At 41.1% G+C, this 26,292-nt stretch overlaps 1 protein-coding gene across 2 annotated transcripts in view; it reads left to right on the forward strand.

The window, feature by feature from the left end:
- EML4 (EMAP like 4) overlaps nucleotides 1–26,292 on the forward strand; it is a 92,570-nt gene that overhangs the window by 21,226 nt on the left and 45,052 nt on the right. Inside the window, exons 3-7 of one of the 2 annotated variants that reach the window (XM_066623342.1) lie at nucleotides 11,039–11,168; nucleotides 13,389–13,568; nucleotides 17,086–17,214; nucleotides 18,338–18,363; nucleotides 19,024–19,056. In XM_066623342.1, coding sequence (XP_066479439.1) covers nucleotides 11,039–11,168; nucleotides 13,389–13,568; nucleotides 17,086–17,214; nucleotides 18,338–18,363; nucleotides 19,024–19,056 — 498 coding nt within the window. The remainder of the gene's footprint in view (nucleotides 1–11,038; nucleotides 11,169–13,388; nucleotides 13,569–17,085; nucleotides 17,215–18,337; nucleotides 18,364–19,023; nucleotides 19,057–26,292) is intronic. The other variant, XM_066623333.1, reaches the window with a different exon arrangement.

The raw sequence follows: 26,292 nt of genomic DNA on the forward strand, positions 1-26,292 counted from the left end.
GCGTTCTATTGCATTTGTTGAGTTCCACATTTATCAGATTGAAACCAATCTGGTGGCATTGTGTTCCCTTTGGCCTGCCCATCGGACTAGAGCAAAGCACAATCACCTACTTGTGAGTAAACATGGATGTGCTGGTCCTTTTTGGTTTCCATAGTGCTCAATACATTTTCTTTGCAAGTTTTGTGACCCACCAAAAATCAGGTCCCGACCCACTGGTGGGTCCCAACCCACAGTTTGGGAACCATTGCTGTAAGCTATCCTAGGGATAGCTGTTCCTTTTCAGTAAGGGATTCTAGATGTACACATCAGTCATACCTCGGGATTGGTATGGTGAATAATAGCTAGTGCTGTTTAGGAGGTAGGGTTTTTGCTATAAAGGAATAAAAGTTACTCATTGGCTATAACAACAAAAAGGTGAACTGCAATATGTTCTTCAGCTCTTCCTTGTAGTAGTTAGATTAAGAGCTCAAGTGTGCAACTTATGGTTGTCAACTTATTTCATTCATGTCTGACTGTTTTTATTATTTCTTAATATTTTGAGTGAAGCAGGAGAAAGCATAGTCCTGGCCATAGGGCCATAGAGACTTAGAGATGGCAGAGAAATTAAATAAGTTCTTTGCATCTGTCTTCACGGCAGAAGACCTCGGGCAGATACTGCTGCCCGAACGGCCCCTCCTGACCGAGGAGTTACGTCAGATAGAGGTTAAAAGAGAAGATGTTTCAGATCTCATTGATAAATTAAAGATCAATAAGTCATAAGAACATAAGAACAGCCCCACTGGATCAGGCCATAGGCCCATCTAGTCCAGCTTCCTGTATCTCACAGCGGCCCACCAAATGCCCCAGGGAGCACACCAGATAACAAGAGACCTCATCCTGGTGCTCTCCCCTACATCTGGCATTCTGACTTAACCCATTCCTAAAATCAGGAGGTTGTGCATACACATCATGGCTTGTACCCCATAATGGATTTTTCCTCCAGAAACTCGTCCAATCCCCTTTTAAAGGCGTCTAGGCTAGACGCCAGCACCACATCCTGTGGCAAGGAGTTCCACAGACCGACCACGCGCTGAGTAAAGAAATATTTTCTTTTGTCTGTCATAACCCGCCCAACACTCAATTTTAGTGGATGTCCCCTGGTTCTGGTATTATGTGAGAGTGTAAAGAGCATCTCCCTATCCACTCTGTCCATCCCCTGCATAATTTTGTATGTCTCAATCATGTCCCCCCTCAAGCGTCTCTTTTCTAGGCTGAAGAGGCCCAAACGCCGTAGCCTTTCCTCATAAGGAAGGTGCCCCAGCCCCGTAATCAGCTTAGTCGCTCTCTTTTGCACCTTTTCCATTTCCACTATGTCTTTTTTGAGATGCGGCGACCAGAACTGGACACAATACTCCAGGTGTGGCCTTACCATCGATTTGTACAACGGCATTATAATATTAGCCGTTTTGTTCTCAATACCCTTCCTAATGATCCCAAGCATAGAAGTCACTGGGCCCTGATGGCATCCACCCAAGAGTTATTAAGGAATTGAAGAATGAAGTTGCAGATCTCTTGACTAAGGTATGCAACTTGTCCCTCAAAACGGCCACGGTGCCAGAAGATTGGAGGATAGCAAATGTCACGCCTATTTTTAAAAAGGGAAAGAGGGGGGACCCGGGAAACTATAGGCCGGTCAGCCTAACATCCATACCGGGTAAGATGGTGGAATGCCTCATAAAAGATAGGATCTCAAAACACATAGATGAACAGGCCTTGCTGAGGGAGAATCAGCATGGCTTCTGTAAGGGTAAGTCTTGCCTCACGAACCTTATAGAATTCTTTGAAAAGGTCAACAGGCATGTGGATGCAGGAGAACCCGTGGACATTATATATCTGGACTTTCAGAAGGCGTCTGACACGGTCCCTCACCAAAGGCTACTGAAAAAACTCCACAGTCAGGGAATTAGAGGACAGGTCCTCTCGTGGATTGAGAACTGGTTGGAGGCCAGGAAGCAGAGAGTGGGTGTCAATGGTTTACCCCTGCTAATTGGGTAAGAGGCACTTTTTCAAGTGGGTGCTCCTTTTTTTAGCAGGGGGAGAGTAACTGGCCCACCTTACCCCAGCACTGTCTGTTCTGGTGGCTGTCTGCTGGTATTCCTTTGCATATTTTTAGATTGTGAGCCCTTTTGGGACAGGGAGCCATTTGGTTATTTGATTTTTCTCTGTAAACCGCTTTGTGAACTTTTAGTTGAAAAGCGGTATATAAATACTGTTAATAATAATAATTAATAATAATAATAATGGGCAATTTTCACAATGGAGAGAGGTGAAAAGCGGTGTGCCCCAAGGATCTGTCCTGGGACCAGGGCTTTTCAACCTCTTCATAAATGACCTGGAGACAGGGTTGAGCAGTGAAGTGGCTAAGTTTGCAGATGACACCAAACTTTTCCGAGTGGTGAAGACCAGAAGTGATTGTGAGGAGCTCCAGAAGGATCTCTCCAGACTGGCAGAATGGGCAGCAAAATGGCAGATGCGCTTCAATGTCAGTAAGTCATGCAGGAGGTCTGGTCTAGAGGGTAGAGCCTCCGTCTGCCTGAAGATAACATCCACAAGGTCGCCAGTTCGAGGCCACCGGCACCGTGCGACCTTGAAGCAGCTGACAAGCTGAAGCCGAGCTATTCCATCTGCTCTGAGCGTGGGAGGATGGAGGCCAGAATGTGAAGCCAGATCGGAATAAAACACCTGAATGTAGTAATTCTTGAAAGAAAGAACCTTCTTTCAATTGTAAAAATCCCTATTTAATAAGGGATTTAGATAAGCCTGCCTATGTAAACCGCCTTGAATAAAGTCTTGAATAAAGATCAAGAAAGGCAGTATATAAATACCTGTTGTTGTTGTTGTTGTTGTTATTGGGGCAAAAAATCAAAACTTTAGATATAGGCTGATGGGTTCTGAACTGTCTGTGACAGATCAGGAGAGAGATCTTGGGGTGGTGGTGGACAGGTCGATGAAAGTATCGACCCAATGTGCGGCAGCAGTGAAGAAGGCCAATTCTATGCTTGGGATCATTAGGAAGGGTATTGAGAACAAAATGGCTAGTATTACAGTGCCGTTGTACAAATCTATGGTAAGGCCACACCTGGAGTATTGTGTCCAGTTCTGGTCGCCGCATCTCAAAAAAGACATGGTGGAAATGGAAAAGGTGCAAAAGAGAGCGACTAAGATGGTTACTGGGCTGGGGCACCTTCCTTATGAGGAAAGGCTACGGCGTTTGGGCCTCTTCAGCCTAGAAAAGAGACGCCTGAGGGGGGACATGACTGAGACATACAAAATTATGCAGGGGATGGACAGAGTGGATAGGGAGATGCTCTTTACACTCTCACATAATACCAGAACCAGGGGACATCCACTAAAATTGAGTGTTGGGCGGGTTAGGACAGACAAAAGGAAATATTTCTTTACTCAGCATGTGGTCGGTCTGTGGAACTCCTTGCCACAGGATGTGGTGCTGGCGTCTAGCCTAGACGCCTTTAAAAGGGGATTGGACGTGTTTCTGGAGGAAAAATCCATTATGGGGTACAAGCCATGATGTGTATGCGCAACCTCCTGATTTTAGAAATGGGTTATGTCAGAATGCCAGTTGCAAGGGAGGGCACCAGGATGAGGTCTCTTGTTATCTGGTGTGCTCCCTGGGGCATTTGGTGGGCCACTGTGAGATACAGGAAGCTGGACTAGATGGGCCCTATGGCCTGATCCAGTGGGGCTGTTCTTATGTTCTTATGACAGCATTCATCTTGGGATGTCTCACATAATGTGCCCCTCCCCCCAAAAAGATCAGCAATTATTGGAGAAGATAGAAGGCAGTATCTGGCACTTGGGGCTGCCATTGCAATAGATTTCTGCTGGTGTCAGAGAAATGCATTAGGACCTCATAGGTTGTCAAAATATATGTAACATAAGACTTCAGTCCCCAGGGTTTCAAGATGCAGGTGGGTCCTTGGTATCTGCTGTGGATCTCTTCTCGACCCCCCCCCCCCACTGATACTGAATTTCACAAATACTCAAATCTGCAAAATTTGCCCCATTAACCCCACCAAAGGGGACTGGAGGGCTTTCTGAAGACCAGAGGCAGCGCAACGTCTGCCCGCTGCCTCTCTGGTCTCTGAATAGCCGAGAGAGGTGAAAAAAAAAACCCACTTCCGGTTTCCCTTGGGTTTCCCTGGGTCTTAGAATGTCTTATAAGGCAAAAAGCGTCACTTCTGGCTTCTCTTGGGAAACCAGAAGTGGCATTTTTTCGCACATTCTGGCTTTTCTGAAGCTTGGAGAGGCAGTGGGCAGACACATGCTGCCTCTCCGGGCTTCAGAAAGCCCTCCGTAGGGGACTGGAGTGCAGCTCTGGTCCCTTTCAGAGGGCTCAGGTGGAGCCAAGTCTTGCTCAGTGCAGGTCCAGGGGACCCCCCTCCCACCCCATTGAGGCAGATCCATGGATGTATAATCCGCAGATACAGGCTCCACCTGTATGTCCATGGCACACAGTGGCCCTAATTAGAGGCAGCTTGGATTAAGCAGGCTTTTGAAGGCTATTACCCCCTCCAAAGGAGCTGCTTCCCTGATGAAAGCTGTATAATGCATCTGTCCCGAAAGAGGGAGAGACCACATCCTCTTGCCAAATAGAGGCAAAGAAGAGAATTGGCTCCAGTACACTCTCTAATGGAAAAATTCTTTGTGGTGTATGTATGGAGAAGAGGAAAGTATAAGAATGTGATACGTTATCTGCCTTTTACGTAAGCACCATTTCTGAAGATGCAAATGTGTGCCAGAGCTGGATGGAATTCCGTAAAACTATAGCCAGAGTTTAGTTTCCATGTTAGAAGTGTGCATAATTTTGCTAAATACTTTGAATTTGTACAATTTTTTTTTCTATAAGAGGATGTCCTGTAATATCAGCTGGAAAACTATATACCTGTATGTTTGAGGAATATGATGATAGGTGACCTAAACCGCAATCCTGTTTTATGGATAGAGGTGTCACTGATAGATTGATGTTTCTTTGTGAAGCAAAGTGGTGGCCAGCCTTTCATACTCTTTTTTTCAGCATTTATTTCCCCTCCTCCTTGTTTTAACCATAGTTTATCAGCAATGCTAACATTGATCAATTCTAACCCTCCGAGATGTCACCTTAGCCAGGGTTTGCAAAGCTGCTTCAAACTCTAGTCAACAGGGGAAATTGATTCAAAGTCACCAAGGGGGGGGGGCAGCATACATTTACAAAACTAACTTCCAGTTTTGCAATTCATAGTTTGTGCTGTTCTTCATCAACCAGAATTTAACATTTGATTTAATCTGTTTTCTAAAACCTCCTTTAATTGTTCTAACGTTAAATGAAAAAAACACATCTGCACTTAATTTTTGAGCTGTTGTTGAGGCTGTTGATTTTTAAGCTTACAATTAAAAAGTGCATGGTTAAAAACACATTTCAAATTTTCAAGGCATTTTAAAATGAAAGATTGTTTTTTGCAATGATTAAGACTGACCAAAAATTTTAATTGAGTTGTAGTAATTTTTGAAGACTGTTGAGTTGTCCTTGAACAACTAGAGGCCTGTTTTCTATGGAAGTTATTTATGCTGAGAGAGGTGAAAGTTCTACCAGTGTTTAACTATTGCATCCGTGAGTTACAGACAGGTGGTTTTTCAAAGCTTTATGCCTGAGATATTCAATCTGTGCATCCCTCCTCCCTAGTGAGGTGTGGCTAGCCTCCAGGGGCATCGCCAGGCATCTCCGGGAGAGAGTCGAGGCTGCTCTGCTTGCTCAGCTGCACTCCTGACTTACTGCTTTTCTGCAGCTGTGAACGAACGAGGTGGGTGGGGCAGTGTGAGGCTGGGGGGCGTGTGAAACATGGTGGGGGGAGGTGGGAGAGAAGTCTGGCTGGGCAGGCAGAGGTGCCGCATCTCAACATGGAGCTCTCTCCATGTGCAGCCTCGCCCCAAGGACTACATTTCCCAGTGTGCCCCTCACCCTGGGCATCCTGGGATTGGTCAAGGCTGCTTGGGAAGGAAGGAGCCAGCCTGCTCCTAGTGGGGCGGGGGTTATCCAAATGCCCCAGCCTGCATCCCTCCGCCTTGCCTGGGGGGAACAGGGGTGGCCCCTGCATGTTGGGTGTGTGTGTGTGTGTGTGAGAGAGAGAGAGAGCAGCCCCCATCTACTTTGGGGTGAGTTGTAATCTTGCTGGGTGTGGCTGCAATCCTTTCCACACTTTCCTGGGGGTAAGCCCCATTGACTCAAATGGGGCTTACTTCTGAGTAGACCTACATAGGCTTGGGGTCTGTGTCAGCTTAACCCAGAGTCCTCACCTTTCTCTTTTTCTTCCCCCTTCAAAAAAGAAAAAAAGCCACTCTCCAAAAATTTTGTCTCCAAAAATTGATTAAAAATAAAAATCCCCATTCCTTTTCAGCCAGCCCCCTTTTTCCTCCTACCTCCTTGGGGGGGGGGGGGATACTCTGTTGGCTGAAATTGTAAGACAAAAGGCACAATCCAAGCTAGGTCTACTCAGATGTAAATCCTATTGTGTTCAATGGGACTTATTCCCAGGAAAGTGGGGTTAGGATTCCAGCCAAACAGTCTCTAGGTCTCAGTCTGCATCAGTTTGCAATTAGCAGATACACACAAAACAAAGTCTTCCTCTCCCCCAGCAAATTCATCACTTCTCTCCCCCTCCCCTTTCTAAAACCCTCCAGGTGTGCTGCTAACAAACTCAGGGCACAATCCTAACCAGGTCTACTCAGAAGTAAGTCCTATTTTGTTCACTGGGGTTTACTCTCAGGTAAGTGTGGTTAGGATTGCAGCCTCAGAGTGCTGGCAGCCTTGTTTCTAGTGTATCATTTATAACACCTTCATCCCCATTTTGGGGGTAACTGAGGTGAGGTGTTGTAATGGAGAGCCGTGGCCAATGGCTACAAGGATCAGGGGAGGCGTGAGTTGGAAAAGTTCGAGAACCACTTCTTTCTGCACTGCTGAGTAGATCATGACCTTGACAGTGGTTAATTGCTGCAGGTTTGTTATTCACCTGGTCATCACAGCAGAAGATTAGTCATAGTTTGGATTAGATTTCCACTTTTGAGGGAAGGGGTAAAGCTAGGGAATTGTATCCTCTCTCCCCCCTAGTATAAAATCTGATTTGGGGGGAGAAAGTGCTCCGCACAGGGTGTCATCTACTTGGAAATTTAATGAAGGAAATAGAAAGTGTTTCAGGTTGGAGTAAAAGTAGATCCCCACATTTTTCTGGTGTTCCTTTAAGAAATGTAGTCTGAAATGTAGTCTGTCTGTTCAGGGTCTAGTAGGCTGTTGGCAGTAGGTGTAGTAATAGCTATATCTGTAAAATATATCCTGTATTGAGGAAGGCAGCTGGGATATGGGAAGAGTTAGGGCACTGATTGAGAAGCGGTTCTTGCTTTTTTAACACAGTCAGTAGATGGTCATAAGCTACTGACAGTTTTATTTCCCTCTTTCTTGCAATACTCTCATTATAAGAGGCCTCCCAATAAATTTCATCTTAGCACAGTGCCACATGCAGTTACCACCAGAATGGCAGAGAGAGAAAGAACTAGCAGTCCTAATGTTTCCAGGTTTCCTTTTGCAGTCCTCTACCGCACCCTGTCCCATTTATGTTCTCTGCAGTATCTAAAACACACACGAGCTAGTTGTACTTCAAAGATATACTCTGTGCCACCCAGAAGGGTGTGTAGCCTGCAGTTCTGGTTGGGTTTTTCCTCTAGAAACAAGATCCCCAAGTGATTCAGATTGAAGGGTACAGTATTTCTCAATTCTGATTGTAGAATAGTAGTGTCTGTGTTTGATCTGTCTGCAAATGGCTTTTTGTTCTTGCCTAACCTGAGACACTTTACTGTGATAGATGGGTTCTGTTCTATGCCCATTCTTCACATGCATGCAAACTTTGTTTGTGTACATGGCATCCTTTGAGAGGGGACCATGTTCAAGTACTTGTGATTTGGGATAGTAGGGTTGTTAAAATTCAAAAGCAGCATACTTTGAGTTGTTCTTAATGCAATAATTTTTTTAATGTACTCTTGCAACAAAATTTGCCTTCATCTTTCTCCAATTTTACTAATGAAGACCATTTTTGTATTCTGATTATGTGAAACACGGAGGTTTAAGGGAGGCTTTGTCTAAATGTACGTTATCTTTCATTCACACACATGAACACTTGACAGATTTTTAATGAAAGTTCTCTCAAACTTGGCAGATATTATTGTATGAAAATGTATCAGAATGGAGTTGGAATCCATTATCTGTGGAAGGCATTTTACCTCTTTGATCTCCAGCAATTTGGCTCTAATCCTCATCACCCGAACACAGGATCTCATTTTACATTCAGCTCACATCTGGCTCCTGTCCTGAGTCAAAAGATAAAGCTGAGTGCTATTCAGGCTGAAACGTTTCAGGATGTTTATGCTGGTAATTGACATATAACGTAATATTTGCCAGTGCATAGGATGCACAAGAACATTGCTGTTGCAGGATTATTTTGATTGGCAAATTATTTTGATAACCCAGTGCCATTTGTCCATTTATAAATGAAGCACGTATGCAGGAATCTGGCATGTCACAAAAATGGTGGGTGGTCTAGCCAGTCAGTATATGCATAACTACCTCCCTTCTGTGGTTGCACTTTGATACATGGCAGCGTTCATATACTGAAACATTTGTGGGCCCAATTCAAAGTGCTTTAAAGTCCTAAATATAGACTGGATATCTCCAAAACTGACTCCTATTATATGAATCTATTCATGTACTCAGATCAACTTTAGAAACCTTATTTAATATACCCCTCCCCTCCCCCAGTCAAAGATAGGTAGAGGCTCCTTTTCTGCTTAGGAATGCTATAGAGCAGTGCTTCTCACACATTTAGCACTGGAACCCACTTTTTAGAATCAGAATCTGTCAGGACCCACCAGAAGTGGTCATGACCAGAAGTGACATCATCAAGCAGGAAAATTTTAACAATCCTAGGCTGCAATCCTATCCATACTTGCGCGGATAAGTCCAACTTATTATCAATGTTGAAAGAATATACATAGTACCTTGTTAAAAGTACAGGTCTGTAGCATGTAACAAGTGCAGTCATATACCATGGTAGCATCAAGTCTAATATATTAAAAATAAAATATTGAAATGAATGGGGACCCACCTGAAATTGGCTTGCAACCCACCTAGTGGGTCCCGACCCACAGTTTGAGAAACACTGCTATAGAGGCTCCTCTTCCTAGGCTGTGGAATGCTTTCTCAGGGAGGTCCACCTTTCAACTGTGTTTTGTGTTTTGGTGCTATTTGGTTGCAATTATTTTTGTTGTTGATAATATTTAGCTGCCATGTCAGTTTTCAGGCCAGAAAGTGGGATAAAAATGTTTTTATAATTGGCAAATTCTGTCATACCGTGTTACCCTCTAATTTCCTTTATGCAGCCACTGTGTGAAATTGTCTGGGATAACCTGCCTTGTTGAACTCCATTTTGAGCTTTTATTTGTCACTGAGAGAGTATGATCCTGATCTTGATATAGATACAGGGGAAAATATCAGTATTCCCCAGCTTTTCGCATGGATTTTAAAGTTTATTTATTACTTTATGCCATCCAATAAATGTCTGCTGCATAACTTGATTCCAAATTTATCTTTCTTTACGAAACCTGGAAGCACCGTGTCAATGGCTTCCTTTTTATTTCTGACAGGAAATTTAGAGCTGTTGCAATTGTGTCCTGCCCATTCAGGTCTCCACATAATTGCGTCTGTGGCACCCTCTGAGGTATTGATCTATTATGATAATGAAGAATGAAAGAGTTCACCTACAGTTCAAGAGCAAATGAATGGCTTGAATAGGGCTTCCGCCTTCCCACTCCCTTGGAATAATCTATGAAATCATTTTGTTAACAGTGCTTGGAGAAACCTAGCCAAAGTTTCCCGCTGCTCCTGTGCACATGAGGAACTTCCTTTGACCCTGAAGTGATTCTGGTTGCTTTCTGAGCCTCTTTATGTGCCACTGAATCCTTGCATACGCACCAGAGTTACTGAATTGCCTTAAAGTTTCTCCTGTGTGCTACCATTATGAAATCTCTTGTGCTACCATTTTTACCTACCAATTGTGCTAGGTAGTATCTCTATAAGGAAAGAGATGCATACTAAGTACAGTATAGGAGCCACAACATACCAATTTCCTTTATATTCCTAAAGTAAGATTTTGTTTTAATAATATTGATGCACTATATTGTTTTGGTAATTAATGGGAAAAAGTTAATGGATTGTGCCTTGGCTCCTTATACTGAAGTAACCTGCTGCAGCTGTTGAAATAAGAGCCATCTGGTGGCCAAAAGCTACCACATTAAAAATGTTTTGGAAAATGGGTTACCAGGCCAAGTTACCAGAAAAGAGGTGTCAGAGATCTGTCATATGTTTCATAGATAATCAGGAGTCCTGCCTTGCATAGTGACACAGTCTAATCCAGCAAAATGACTTTTGTCAATTTAGCTGTTGTGGATTGATGTTATTTTCTTGGTCTTGGGGACCAAGTGGATTTTATACAATATATGCATCCTGATGTCTGCCCAGTAGCAGATATTATGCAAGCAAGCTTTTGATGTTCTAGTTTATCTATTTGTTTTTCTTATATTGTATTCACAGATTTTACCACAGAGGACAACTGTACAAAGCTTGAAGCTATCTGATGTTTTTGGTTTTTTTAAGGCAAAATGTTCCCTCTACAAAATTGGGGGGGGGGGGGTAGAAACCATTGCAATTTAACTGTTTCAAATGGTGGCTTATGGCTTTAAAAATAATAATATAAAAAACTTCAAAGAGCTGTTTTGCTTGGATACTGCTCAAGTACAGTTGTTGACTGACAAGGCAGTCATGCATTTACCAGATGTGTAGCCTTTTTATCTTCGCTGCTGTTCTATCAAAACCAATCCCAAATGTGATAAATCTCAATTTGAATGTCAGATGGATGTTTTGAAGGCTGTTACAAGTTATTTTCTCATTGCTTTCTTGTAGGTCAGCCAGGCCTCCGTGAAGCTATCTCCATGTCCTGCATCACTAACGGAAGTGCTGGAAGCAGAAAAACCGGCCATAGTCCCTCTGTACCAATCGCCAAGAAAGAAACTCTGTCATCTGCTGCTAAAAGGTATACTTTACAAAAGCATAAACACACTAGAACCCCCAACTATAAATGGTGATGGAATTTTTAAAAGAACCCTATATATTGAAACAGGAAAATGTATTCAGCATGTAGACTACTAATGATGCCCAAAATCCAGAGGTCTCAAACAGAAAGGCCTCTTGTTCTCACAAAAGATCTGCTTTCAACCTAGCAATCAGTTCGAAAAATGACCCCCAAGATTTTGCACTAGCTTTTTCTCAGGACCTTTGATGAATATGCTAAAATACCACTAAAATGAATACACTAGAGCCTGTATCTTTTTTCCTTGTGTAACACAACCCCCTGATCTGTTGCAACACTACACTGTGAGCAGTCTTCTGCTAGCACAGTAATTGCCAGAACAGCACTCTCCCTCTGCTCCCAGTTCTTTGGATTCAAACCTATAGATCCCCCTCCCCCTTTCAAAGACTTGCTGGTCACAACATTTACTAACCCACTTGTAACTTTCTTCTCCCCAGACCTGTTCCCATTTTACCTGCTTTCTAGTTTCAAGCCACAAGTAAAATTAACCTATGTGGTCCCAAAGAGGAGGTGAGAGATAGGGAAGAGCAGAGGTCAGAATAACCACTACCTTTTTTTCTTAATCTGTAGTGAACATTTGTGTTTGGAAACATCTGTCTGGCTAACAATAACACACTTGCATGCTGTTCTAATAGTATTGTTTGGAAAATAAAAATAACAGCAAGCTGCTTGCTTGCTGGTGACCAGATCAGTCACCAGTTCCCCCCACCCCATCTGTAGCTCTTGTACGTGCCCCTCTTCCTTTCAACTTGATGCAAATGCTTAGGAAACCTTCCAGAGCAGCTTTTGGAGGACATGGGGAAAATCAGCCTCCTCTGCAGAACACTTTCTGTGATGTAGCAGGATCTTTGAATCCAAGCCAATGAGAGATGTAAGATCAAAGCATGCTCAGTGTTTTACCATCTGGTTAGTTATCTCTTTGTGTTTCTATCCTTCCACAGACTGACTGCAGTAGCTTTTCTTCTAGTAAAATGTGGATACTGAGAGCTGCAGTTATGCTGAAAAGTATAATTTTAAAAAAAGGAGGAGGGGAGTTTGGTTTATGGAGGCATGATTATATTACCATAGTCTGCTTTTTCATCCATTAACAAAATATTAGTAAAACTGTTATAAATTAGTAAAATAAAGTAAGATACATTTAAGATGTCTTGAGAAAATGAAGTTGATTGTCTTGCTCTTTATTTAAAGCTTTATATAGCTTTTTGTCTATCTATTTGTTGTGTGTTTATATGACATATTTGTAGCCTGCCTTTTCTCCAGGGAGCTCAGGACAATATACGTTGTAGATCTCTTGAGAGCCACATAACAACCCAGTGAGGTAGGCTAAGCTGTAAAAGCAAAGCAAAAGGAAGCAAAGAGGGAGCAATAAATGAAAGTTATATTCTGGGGGATGGGCTCAGTCAACAAGTCAGCTGTACTGTGCTGCATTGATACTCACATCCTGAATTTTTGTTTATAACCAAGAGCAAGCTAAATGCTGGTGGTCTCTCAGTGCAAATGAGTGCTGACCTAGGATGTAATAGCTCAGAGGCCAGAAAGGCAATAGTTGATTTACTGTAAGATACCTGGCATGAAGACTGTCAGCAAGTAAATGCTGCCAATACAGCTGTGACAATAATAACTTCAAAAGTTATTTTCTTTTGTGGTAAGTTATTTCCTTCATTTTGTTTTGCCATGTGACTTTGCTCTGGAAAATGTTGAAAGTGCAGTACTCTTTCAAGAAATGTAAACTAACCTTTTAAATTGTTGATAATAATCATTTTTGGGTACCCTGTTTGCTTGCAAGACCCCAAAAGATCCATACATATGCATGATGTGAAAGCAGATACATATTTTTGTGTTAGAACTGTAAAAATAAGGAAATTCCTCTTTTGTAATTGCTAGCTTCTGCTGTGTAATACCACCTACAACTGAGAAATCATATAGAGCATGATCCTCAGAACCAGTGTCAGTGTTAGGTAAACTTGTAGGGCTATTGTCCATCCAAGCAAAACGGGGAAGAAAAAGTATTTGGTCTCTGTAGCAGTTGCACTGATTCATTTCATTATATATTTTTTAACCAATACTATGTTCATGTTTTCGTGTTCCTTCCCCCTGCCCACTTGTTTGCTTTTTTAAAAAAAAATCTTTTTTTTTAAACCTTTCTTATACTTTGTTTTGCAGCGGTACAGAAAAAAAGAAGGAAAAACTTCAAGGACAGAGAGAAAAAAAAGAGGATTCTCATTCTAATGATCAAAACCCACAAACTCAAGCATCACCTTCACCTTCTCCCCAGCCCTCTGCACAGACTCTCCCAATACACAAGCAGATCCCAGAGGTCAAGAGCTCTGCTTCAGGCAAAAGGTTTCCTAAGTACCCAAGTACAGAGCTAGGAAGTGGTTGCAGCAATACTAACACCCTGCTTGGTTTCTCAATTAAAAGCATGTGTGCATTATTCCTTCTTCAAAAGTGTACTGAGGAGAATGGGTAAAACTCAACCTGTTCTCCTCAGAGGAGTACAAAGCTCTCTTAAGAGTTCTCTCTTTTCCTGAGAGGAGCAGTTCCCCTCCAGCCCATTGAGGCTATACCTCAGTATTAGAGCACAGACCTTGTATGGAAAAGGTCCCAAGTTCATTCCTTCACATCTCCACTGGAAAGGGACCTTCTAACAGGGCTGCAAAACCTGTCTGTATCCTTGAAGAGGATGTTGCCAGTCACGGTAGCCAGTACTAAACTAGATGGGCTAACATTTTGAGTTGGCGTGAAGCATGTTTTCATTCCCAGATGCCTACCTAAGTGTGACATCAGCCCAGAAGAGAAATATTAATGTACCATGACATGAATGGGCTCCCTACTCTGGCTGCACTGCTATTGCCCACCTATTCCTCCCCCAACACAGTAAAGTTCCCTCATAAATATGGAAGTGACCCTGATCTCATTTAGCTTTAGATTTTGACATTCAGTTCTGTTACTATAATAGAAAAAATGGGTGCCTTGCATTTAATTCTATAGACGCTGTTAATGCACCTAATTAATATTTTGATCTTCCTGCCCCAAAAATGGGTATGGTGGCATTTTATGTATACTAATAGCTTAGGACTCAGCAGAGTATCTTGTTAATTTTGGCACCCTGCTTCTTGGCCTGCAGCAGAGTGTTTGTATTGCTTTCTTGCTTTTTTCTTTGCTTTTATGTGTTTGAGTTCAAATTCTTCACACCAAATGGTAAAACAGCAATGACCATATGTTCACCAAGCAGCAGTTTAGCCCCAAATAAATCTGTACCAGATCCTGCATGTTTGAAAATAAGAGCTGCAGAGACCTGCCCTAGAGTGTCATGCAATGACACCCAGAGTGTTACTGGGTGTCATTGCATGCCAGCAAACAAAGGGACCTAGTTGAATGGAACAGTGAATCCCTCTGGCAAGCACATCAAGTCCAGCAGTATGACCTCTAGATAGGTCAGGTAGTGTTGCATCTTCTTGTCGATTTCTAGAAATGAATGTAAATTCATATCTGATGTCTGTGCTATTGCCTTTACTCTCCCACCCTCCCCAAGCACTAGCTAGCATCCTATTGCAGGCATGCATCTCTAGAACAAGCTGGTGTTCTTTATTGTCCATGTAATGGACGATGTAATGGCTGGGTAAAAGCCATTTTGTTCTGTGAAAGAGGCTTCAAGATCCGTTGAAATGGGATTTTATCAAAAACTATTGTATTTCAGATAGCTTCACAAAGTCTGACATTTCCTCACCATGTAAGAATTTTCAAAACATTTAAACTGTATACTTTAGTTCTTATTGGTTGTTGAGTGACAAGGTGATGGTTGCATCATGCCCGCTTGCGAAAAGGGCAGGGAGAGAATCCAAAAACTCACTCACTTAAAGGCTGCTTCAAGCATTATGGATTTCCTAGATGGGAAACATGTGTGTATCGTATTTTCACCCATATCTATGTGCCCTACCCTGTATTCATGTGCACACTGAAAATGCAGTGATAGTTTTCCCAGAGCCTGCATATGCAGTGAAGCAGATGCAGTTTGCTGATTTCTTTTTCCTACATGGAAGTGCTTTCTGAGTAGCCAGCTCATAAAGTTTGAGGCAGCCACAAACTAATGCACGTTTAACTGTTTCTCATAAACTCTTTTTCTTATCTTACACAAACTTATCTGAAAGTGGACTTTGGTCTGTTCTCCTGCCTGGCATCTTAACTGTACAAAGGCTTTTGTTCTTGGGTTTTAGTCTATTAATTTGCTACTGCCTGACTGAGTGTGCACAGCTCCCTCCCCCACTCGCACACAGAAGTGTGTGTTGCTTTTCTAATGTTTGACTTTATAACTTTTGTCACTGTTAACTCCTCCCTTTTATCTTTTTAAGGTCTTGTGGAAATATGCTTGCAGTCGATTGCTTGTACATACCATTCTTTCCAAAAGGCGTTCTTAACTGGATGCATGTCAAGACTATCTCTTGGGCAACTGGTGATAGGAACTGAACTTTCACTCTCTTCAGAAGCCATTTCACACCTAAACTGAGCAAAAATGGAAGCATTTCAGAATGAGATGCCACAATACTAAACTCATGGAATAAAGAAATTCCCTTGTAAGGGAATAAGCCTCAGTTGATCTCAGTGGGTCTTGCATCTGAGTAAATATGCTCAAGATTTCACTGTTATAAATTCTTAAATGCAGACGGCAGGTTGTATCCAGTTCTTGTCTTCCATCTGTTCTGTCGTGGGTTCACGCTAGAAGGGATAGACACAATTTTCCCTACAGTCTCCCCTGACTCTGATCTCCCTCCCAGAAATGTGTTTCTGACAGTCCTGGGGCCCTATGGAACAAGAAAATATGTGGCATGGGTGGGGGCTAGAGAAGGAAGAGGAAATTGTCAAAAATTGTGCAGAATCACGCAAGAGGGAGCACAAGGAAAAGGAAGGGTTTGGATACAATTGTGTGCACAATGATTAAGCTACTTATTCTCCAGGGATTCATTACATTGAACAACTCCTAATTATCAGTTTCTTACATAATATGAGAAAACGTATCACTTAGCCATGATAATTGGCATTTATACGGCATTTCCAAATGTTCAAAGTGTGCAGTGTATTATTGTGGTATCCTTAAAACAACACTGTTTGGTAAGATGGTTTTGCATATGGGGAGCCGAAGCTGAGGATGGATGATTTATCACAAGGTCCACCCCATTGTGTTTATGACTGAAGTCCTTTTTAAAAAAGAGGATGTTAAAAAACACTGAGAATGCTGGTAAGACCTGCCCCTTTCCCCCATTGAATGCTGTCTTCTGCAGCAAGAACTGCTTTCCATGAGAAGGGCAAGAGATGGGTCTTCTGGAGAGTATCTGGTATCTGTGCACAAATGGGGCTTGCCAGTACACTCTTGCTTCCATTACATGAATAATGCCCATGCTTTGTAATGTCTGAAGAGAGATTAGATTTGAACTGGAAGCTTCCTGGGTAACACATCATATGCTTTAGCCACTATGCTAGTTTCTTCATCATTTTTTCTTGAGGTAAAGATTTCCAACTGTGTTTTGTGGGATGTTTCACACTCTACAAGCAGCATTAAAAAACAAATTATGATTCTTTGTTCTCAACATTTTTCTGGACTCTTAAAAGAAATAATGCCTAAGATTTTTGGCAAAATAATGCCAAAAAATGGTTGCCCTTTTGACTGTTTTTACACATCCAGTTGGGTCATTTTCTCTAATCCTTGTTTCTGGAGGTCTTTTGGGTTTGCTTGAAGGATGTCCTGGCCTGGCGCTACTTCTGTCTCCTGCTGCTTGATCTGGTCTTCACATTTCCAATGCCAGCTATTGTGTTGTCTAGTTAGTTCTTGGTCTGACAAAGGGAAAAAATGTGCTTTTTCTAGTATAAAGAGATCACCAGCCATTGAGAAATCGCATGGAGCATGGGAAAATTTGGAAGACAGTCATAAAAAACTGATGAGAGCACCTTCAGCATCAAAATTGATATCCAAAAGTGGCAAGAATGCAGACAAGTAAGTGCTTAACATTTTCACCTCCACCTAGGAGTCCTCTTCAACTCTAAAGCCAATATATTTGCATACAATGGTGTAGTCTTCCATCTGATCCCAAAATACATTAATGCTTTGATAGCACAGATGGCACAAATGTGCTCCTGCACATTTGAACTGCTCTGTTCTCTAAAATGGGCAGTGCAGTTCTTACCAGTCAGGAATGCTCCATAAGTTTCTGGAGCCCTGACTGAGGGCATTGTAAAATTTTGAACTAGCTTGATTTGCAACACATTTAATTACTTTATATCTAAAATATTGTCAAGACAGATTTTCTATTGAAATAATATACAAGCTGGCTTACACCGAAAGAAAAACAGTAAAACAAGCAACTTCAATAAATTAGATCTTTTAAATGTAAATTGGAGAGCATCAGTTAAAAAAAAAATGCAAAGCCATAACTCCAGTGGTGTAGAGCACATGATTCTTTCTACAGAAGATCTTGGGTTCAGTTTCTGACATCTTAAGGGATGTCTAAAAAAGACCTTAAGTACAGCTGCAAATCAGTGTAGAAAATTCTGTCCTAGGCAGATTATTGGTCTGACTCAGTAGATCGTGGCTTCATATGTTTTAAAGTAAATATATTATGTTTATAGCATCTACAATAATTCTTAAACCTGAAAGCCTCGAAGAATATGGAGACCTTAAGTTCTCTTCTGAATGATGAGTTGGGATATCTTCCTCACCTGTTGAGGAATCACACTCCACAATCTAGGCACTGCTTCTTAGTTGTTAAATTTAGGCAAGTTCCTCTGAAACCTTTGGCTAACTGAATATTTTTCTGATTTTTTTTATTTGCATAGAAGAGCTCTTAACTTGATAACCATCGTTGAACCTTTAGAGATCACATGTTTATATTAAATTCAGTTTTCATATTGTGAGATTTAATTTTGAAAAGATAAGTGAAGTTTTAAAAATCTAGTTGTATAAAAACCCAATTTAAAAACACACATTGTAATCCATTATCTTTCATATAGTTCATCTTGTGTAGTTAAATGCAAAGTTAGATAAGTATCAAGTTGCAAATTATTAAGATTTAGTTTTTCAAATAGTTTACTTAATTAACTTCTTGCATTTTTCTCCCCAGACACAAAGATGTCATCGTCAGCCAAGGTAATTGGAAACATTTATTATAAAACAGACATTTCTATTCAACGTTAGAAAGCTAAACTAAGTTTGCATAACTGTGAAAAAGTAAACATTTCTACGCGTATCAGCAGTGTAATAAATCATGTGTCTTGTTTCAATAGGTTCCCTAGGTACACTAGATGCAGTATACTTTAGTTCAAAGTATACTGCATCGAGTGGCATGATTTTCATTGTTTTCAGACTTACAGAGAGAAAAGAGCACAATTTTGTATTCTTGCAGGCATAGGAATTTTTATACATGAAATTTCACCTGCTTATGAGAACATTCCTATTCATTTCTGTGGAAAGAAGTATATGCATTCTTAAGTGGGTTTGGACCTTCATTTAAAACTGGTTGGACTGCTCAGGTGCCCAAGCTTTCTGAAGAGTATAAAGAGCTCATGTGAGCCTCAGGATCAGAGCAAAATAAATGAAATCTATGTTCAGCTGCTGCATGAATATCTCTGCACAGATTCTGTTGTTTGGCTTTCACATTGTATAAAGTTTCTGATTTTTATTTGTTGTACTAGATTTGTTTCCCAACTGCATATTTACTTTTCCAAAATATTAGGTTGGGTTTGAATTGGTAGCTTCTCCCAGGACAGGAAACACCTGTAAGTTGTTTTATTTCTGTCCCATAACCAGCAAAAATGTCAACCCGAGAAAAGAACAACCAAGGTAAGGATTAAAACTATGCTAGCTGGTTGCTTTCTAGTTAAATTCCCCCACTTTTTAAAAAAGATCTTTTATTTGGCATTTTGTTTTCCCAAAGTATATTATTCAACCAATTTTATTAGAACTTTTTAACCTAATCCCAACACTTTATAGGATATTATTGCTCCCAACAAAGGCAAATGTTGATTGGTATGCATATAATTTTGTCCTTTTGGGAATAAACACAGCATATACCTGAGTGTACTCAGGGTGTTTGTCTTCTGTCTGTATCTCAAAGTGCCAACTAAAAGATCTCTTTTGCCCTCAGGGTTCTGGGTTACCAATCATGCAGCATAGAACTGAATAACAAAAGCTGAGGGCTTTAAAAATATCCTTCTATGAGAACACATAAGAACAAAGTTTTGTTTCTTTGTTACAAGTAAATTTTATCTGGCTGTGTGTCGGCTGCTGACTTGTTTGAGAGAGTATGTCTAGTAATTGTAGAATGTATGTACACTTACTGTCAGTCAAGGATATCATTGTTTAATAAGAATTACTGACTTCGATCGGCAAAATGTTACTGAAGCATGAAGCTTGAAACCTGGAGCATGTTAGCTCAATTGCATGGCGCATATTGCATAGTTCTTGCATTTTTAAAAAAATCCTGTTCTTTGCTATGCTATTTTTACAATGCTACAATCTGCACAATTCCCTGCTGGGGCAAATTGTGGGTGGTGGGAAAGAGAGATACTTTTCCCTGTACTGTAGGGCTTAGACCAGGGTTGACCTAAGACCTCCTGACTGCTGAGGTAGCATGCCAAATGCTGTCACACCATACCCAGTGATATGCCAGCCTCTTCTCCTCCCACACACCAGTGTTCTAACTTAGCACTCTCCTCCCATCACCATTTCCTCTTCCTTTCTGTCCTGTTCTTCCTGTCCAGTCCCTAGGGTGAAAGGAAGAGGAGCACTGGAGGCAAATAGGTGAACAGAGACAAGTACCTTCTATCATTTTGCTGCCTGAGGCAACCACTTGATTATCTATAGTTCCCTGTTCTGTCCTAGGGTAGTGTCCTTCATATGCTTCTGTGCTCCTTGTGTGATGTGCTGTCCAGATTCTGCCGATTAAACTGTTGTAGGATGTATGTATCTATGATGTACTTCCCTGGGGTTGGGATTGGACTTAGTTCTTTTTGGTTCCTCCAGTCTTAGTCACTGCTGTCATTTGGTCCAAATGTCATTACTTTCAATAAACAGAAAATGCCAAGTGAGGATAATAAAAATAAGGTCTTGTGGGGCTGTTGCTGATTAGCTGTTTTGTGGCTGTATATTGAATGTATTTTTTAAAGTAATATTTTGTGTGTTGTAGGTTAGCTGCCAGTGACTCATACATGTTCTTTGGCCCATTGGCATACAAATTTGTATAGTAATTCATTAAAATGGGGAACCTTTTAAAAAGTTAATACAAGCATTTTTATGTAATGACTGCCATTGCATTTCAGAAAGCAGCACCTTCAGAAAGGACATTAGTTCCAAGATTTCCATCTCAGTGTTTCTAAGCAGAATGTATTTTCTGTTCTAGTGCTTTTTTGTTTCTGGTAGCCCTCTCAGTTTATATTACCTATTAGGGACATAGCACCAAACCACTCATTTAGTTCTGAAATATGTTTTAGAATTCTGAATTTCTACATGCAGGGTATATGAAGACACACAACTTCAACTCCACAGAATATGCAGAACTGATCTATATACAAGTGGTCTCAACAATAGCATTATGTACATTTACACAGTGAGACTTGATCCTAATGTTAATTTCAGAAGACCAACTTGGTAGTATACAGTGGTGACTGGGTGCCTTTCTATTATGTATATATCATGACTGCCATCTTGCCATGTGTTTACAGACTATCTTTAGCAGTGGTATAACCATCTGCAAATACAGATGAGCTGGTTTATTTGCAGGTCTGGCTCAACGCGGGTTCCCTGGAATCGGCAGAATCAGCTATGGGTAGTCTGAACCCTCTCCTGAAGGCTTTCTGAAGCCCACAGAGACTGCACATGTCCGCCTGCAACCTCTGAAGACTTCAGAATGGCCCACAGAGCTGAAAAAACATAATTTTCAGTTTCCCAAGGAAAACCAGAAGTGACGTTTTTATGCCTTTTAAGGCAGTCTGAAGCCCAGGGAAGCCCTCTTGGGGCTTCCCCAGGCCTCAGAATGCCTTAAAAGGCATAAAAGAAGCATCAATGAAACTCTTTCAAATAAGTAATATTTCTAAATACTGATCAACCGTACGTGACTCTTATTTAGGGACTGTTATTTATTACCTGTCAGAATTTTAGCAAGCCATTCTCTTACTGATTCAGGAACCAGACAGGAGGAACAACCTTTTTATATTAGGACTCTAGACGATGAATTCCATGAAAGAAGAAATAATCAAACTTCAGAATTATTAAAGGCATGAGAACTCTGTAGAATTTTGGCATGACACATAATGGAGGTTAACAATCTTTTACCACCCCCTTACCTTTTGGCTGACTTAAAACCTGCGACCTTGAGAGCCTCACCATGCGGGCCTTATTCAGACATTCTAAGGTGTGTGCCATGGATGAGTGCTGGTATGCCAGCAAGCTCCATCCCTTCTTGAAGCATTTCTGAAGCCCTCCACCTCATGTGTTACAGCATTTGTCTGCACTGACAAGAGTGTTGATCAGTTAGAAGCAACCTTTTTGTATTGGTTGCTCCTAAATTTAGAAGTTCTTTTAAAGCTTCTGCATTGTTTTGGCCTTGTCTAAATTTAGGAGAACTTCCTCAGAACAGCTGCTTCACCTGCTGAAGATCCCAGTTTTAATCTCAGGCATCTCCAAGTAGGGCTGGGGAAGAAGACCCTCTCTGAAAGGGCTGCCAGTCAGTAGCTGTGCCATCTGGCACCAGGGGGGCAAAATATTTTTATATTTTTAACACAAAAAATATTATTTATTTAAATATTTAAAACACAAAATATTTTTCACACACACCCCCCCCAAACCTTAGAAAGGCACTTTCAGTTTTCACTAAAAGTGGAAGTGCCTTTCTAAGGCCGCTGGCAGGCCTTCTGAGGGTCAGGAAAACCTTTCACAGGCTCTCTGACTTTTGGAAGGCCTGCCGGAGGCCTTAGAAAGGCACTTACTGTTTTTGTGCCTGGCCTTCCTGACGCTCAGAAGGTCTGCAAAAGGCATCCCCCTGACACCCCCAGGCATGGCACCTGGGGCCCCCCACCAATCGTCTGACTCGGTAAAGGGAATTTCTGATGTTTCCTAAGCCCAGCATGCCCACTGTGAACCGGGAAAGAGCAGTGTGAGGATGTCTTCTTCATCCTTCCATTTATTAAAGCACTTTAACTCTTTCTACAGCTACAGCCAAGCAAATTTTTGAAAAGGCACAGACTCCTTGAAACCAGTATGAAGAACATGCTGTGACTTTTAGAATTTGTTCTAATGGTTTAATAAATGTTCTACCATGTTTGGCCTATGATCAAGGATGCAGCTGTGTGCCAGTACCTATTTTAAGGACTTTGCTTTTAACTTGGCTGCACGTGAAATACATCCTTCATGCTTTACTGCCAAGGAAGCAGGTCTCTGCATGCAGCACCATTTAACAATAATGATAGTAATGAGATATAGGATTACCTATTAAGTTCCTGATTTGCATTTATGAAATTGAGACCCACCCACTCTCCTAAGGATAGGTGGTTCTTAAATTGCTTTGTACACTGCACATATAGGTGTATACACATTGAGAATTTTTTTTGGGGGGCGGGGGTCATTAAAATTAATAAATTAGTGGAAGAATATCGGTGTGGGTGGGTTTGGGTATCAGAAGTGCATCTGATGATTTTGCACTTTTTGCAACTTGTCTGAAAATATTAAGCCGCTCTAAAAACTGACACCATGTTCCAATTCACGAGTTACCTTCCTGTAGTCCTACTTGTAAAGTATATATAGGAAAGCAGCTAAGAAATTGTTGAGATGAGCAGTTTGGACATTTGAATAGTTGGGTCAGGTGGCTATTAGATGGGGACCTCATTTTCTCCAAAGCAAATTCATTAAATGCATGATACAGGCTTACACCTTATTTATCTTTGCAATGCTGAATAAATATCTGCATCTATTGTCTGGCTGCTAGGTAATGCTTATTTTTTCTGTGTGAGATTAAACCCTGTAATTTTCCTGGAAAGAAAGCCTATTAGAGAAAATAAATTTTACGGTGCTTCTCCATCACCATAACTTAGTGGTTCATTTTTGCATAATGAAAATTGTTTTATCAGAAATATAACCATAGCATCTCCTTCATTAGCTCCATAGCAGAGCACATGTTTTGCTTTTAGAAGATCCCCAAGTTCACGCCATGATACCTCAAGTCAGGAAGGTGTCTAACACATCAGTCAGGATAGACAAAATTAAGGCTACAATTCTGTACTCACTTACATGGGAGTAGATACCATTGAACACAATGGGACTTACTTCCACATAAACATGCACGTGCTGCATGCCAAATGGATTCATGGTCTCACTGCGTATATGTCAGCTTTGTATGTTCTTACATGGTTTGCACGACTCTTCTGTAGTTGGAAACAAGAGACAGAGTTGGCATACTGCGTTTACATGTACAAAACTTCTGCATACATGTATATCAAAGCACATAACATTTTCAGTGCGTTTGTCCTATAATCAGTATCATCAGAACTACTTTGGGGCCTGCCTGGTTTTTTGTTTTGTTGTAATTAGTCATTCCAGCTGCATTCATAGTCCTTAAGATCAAGATCAAGTGAGTGACAACAAACTCACTAAATTATCCAAGATTCAGCTCATGCTTTTTCAGATGTGCTTTTTTGTTTGGTTGGTTGGTTTTGGATTTCTGTTTGCTGTAAGAAAACAAGTCTTCAGTCTTTGAAAAAGGCCAATTTCAGGAGGGTGTAGTAAGCACGCTTGAGATAAACACGAAGAATCTCATCTCTCATTATATGCTTCAAAACTATTAAACAGTTGGAAGGGAACCAATAAAGTTCGGTTTGATGTTCTGGAACATGGTAATTAAACTAATATAAATTAAAAGGAAGTTCAATTGCTGTTCTTCTTAGCTTGTATTTACAGGAATTTAGCCTTGGGCAAGTATGTTCTGTTCGAAAATGCTTTTGTTGATATGCTGCCATTATTGGTGCAGTTTCCAAAGGAGTTTTGCATGAATGCTATAATTCCCCTATGGGCTTGTATACCTAAGAGGAAATTTTATAGTGTTGGATTTCAAAGAGAGGGCCAAGGCTATGTGTTTGAGTTGTTTTCCAGTCAGGTTATTCATGATTTGTTTACACAGGCTTTTTAATTTATTTTTTTTAAGTCTGAAAATATGTCCAGAGAGCTCTCAGGCTTGTATACTGTACCAGAAGAAAACAATGCTGCTATTTTTTTTTCTCCTGTCTCTTTGGGATGAGGAAATGCAAGAGCGACTTGGCGTCTTTGTGGGCGCTATTTATAACCAAAGCATCCACAGGCTCCACACTTTAACCTCCTATTTCTCTCATGATGCCAGTGTACTCTCCAAGGAGTTCTGTGTTTTCTTTTCTAGAATTCAGTAGGCAGCATTCAAAACCACTTGCTCTGAAGTACAGGATAGGCTTGCTGGGAAACAGTACCAGTTTGTGCCTTAGTCTCCTATGGCAATGTCTTCTGGAGGGATAGGGCACAAACATAGTGGTAATTCAGTCATGAAACCTGGGTGTAAAGATATGTATTAGTCTAGCATGATTTTAAAAAAAGAGCATGAAAAATAGTTTTGGCTATTTGGCTTTTATTTTTTACATTGACATCTTTTTGTTTAACCACTGAGCCACTATTCTGGGAATCATGCAGTCCTAGCTTGCAGTGAGTTTCCTCTCTGTTTTCTGTGGGCTAAGATTCAACAAGTTGTTTTTGAATCATTTCAATAAAGCAAGCGTCACTTAGCAACATTTTAACCAGCTACTGGCCACATATGCAACAGACCATCACTGATCACTGTTCCCCCCCCCCAAACCTCTGGAACAGAGGGGAGCTGTTCTCCCCTCTCCTCCAGGGACTTTTCTGAGCCCCTGCAGAGGCTGCGCGCATCTGCATGTGGCCTCTGTGACACTCTGAATGGTCAAAAAATTCCTCCGGAAACCAGAATTGACTTTTTTGCTTTATGAGGCATTCTGAGGCCCAGGGAAGCCCGTGCACACGGCCTGCCTCCAGAGACAAGGGAAGCACAGCTCCCCTCAGCTTCAGAGGCTTAGGTGTTGTCATTTAATGTCTGATGTCACTTGACGACAGGCGTGCGGAAACACATCATAGTTATTCAGCGATGCACACACGTATCTGTGCCTGTATCTGCAAATGGTACTGATGCACATAACTGCACAATCTTTTGGCTTTTTATTTTTTTGAGTGGCCTTTGAATTTTGTATATGAAGGCCTTGCAAATTAACAGTACAATTCTAGACATGTCTATTCAGAAGTAAGTCCTATTAAATCCAGTGGGACTTACTCTCTTGTTAGTGTGTCTGAATGTAAATGTGTAGCAGATTGTGTCCTCTGAAGTGGCTAATCCACAGTTTTTACTGGCCTGTTCATCCATTCATATTTCTGTGTGTTGCTTGTGACAAACAGGCCTCCTTTGAAAGAACCAGTTATGCTCTAATTAGCAAAATTTCCTTTTCTTGGTCACCTAAAGGGGAGATTTTAGTCTTAAGTTCAAAGAAATAGCTATTTACAAACGTTATAGCAACGCTGTGTTGGTAGGTCCTGGGTCAATGTACTCCTAAAATTGCAAAATCTTTTTTTTCCCTCTCAAAGATTGATCTGCTTGTTCATTGATATTTAGGGCTGAAACATAGATTGGTTAAGTTAATAAAATATCTTTTTAAGATGACTTTTTAAAATTAAAAAGTAACTGATTAATCAGGCAGCACTTAAAAAAAATGATTTATGAAATCTGCAGATGGCAGGCACCATCGTTAGAAGAGATAGTCCTCACTCTCTCCCAGGATGGAATATTACTTCTAAGATGGTGCATGCTGCAACTTATGCATGAACTGAAATCTGCTTTTCCTTCCAGACTGTGCTTTTGTTTTCTGCACAGATTTATTCAAATTTTAATCAGTTATGAACAGACCAAAGAAATTTTAACTGATTCTTTGTTTAACCATGTGACAGCCTGATCAACCTCAGCAGGTCTGAGCTTGGAAAAGATGTACAGTATTCTGGATA

Source organism: Tiliqua scincoides, chromosome 1 (genome assembly GCF_035046505.1).
Source record: "Tiliqua scincoides isolate rTilSci1 chromosome 1, rTilSci1.hap2, whole genome shotgun sequence".
In the NCBI taxonomy this organism is placed as follows: Eukaryota; Metazoa; Chordata; class Lepidosauria; order Squamata; family Scincidae; genus Tiliqua; species Tiliqua scincoides.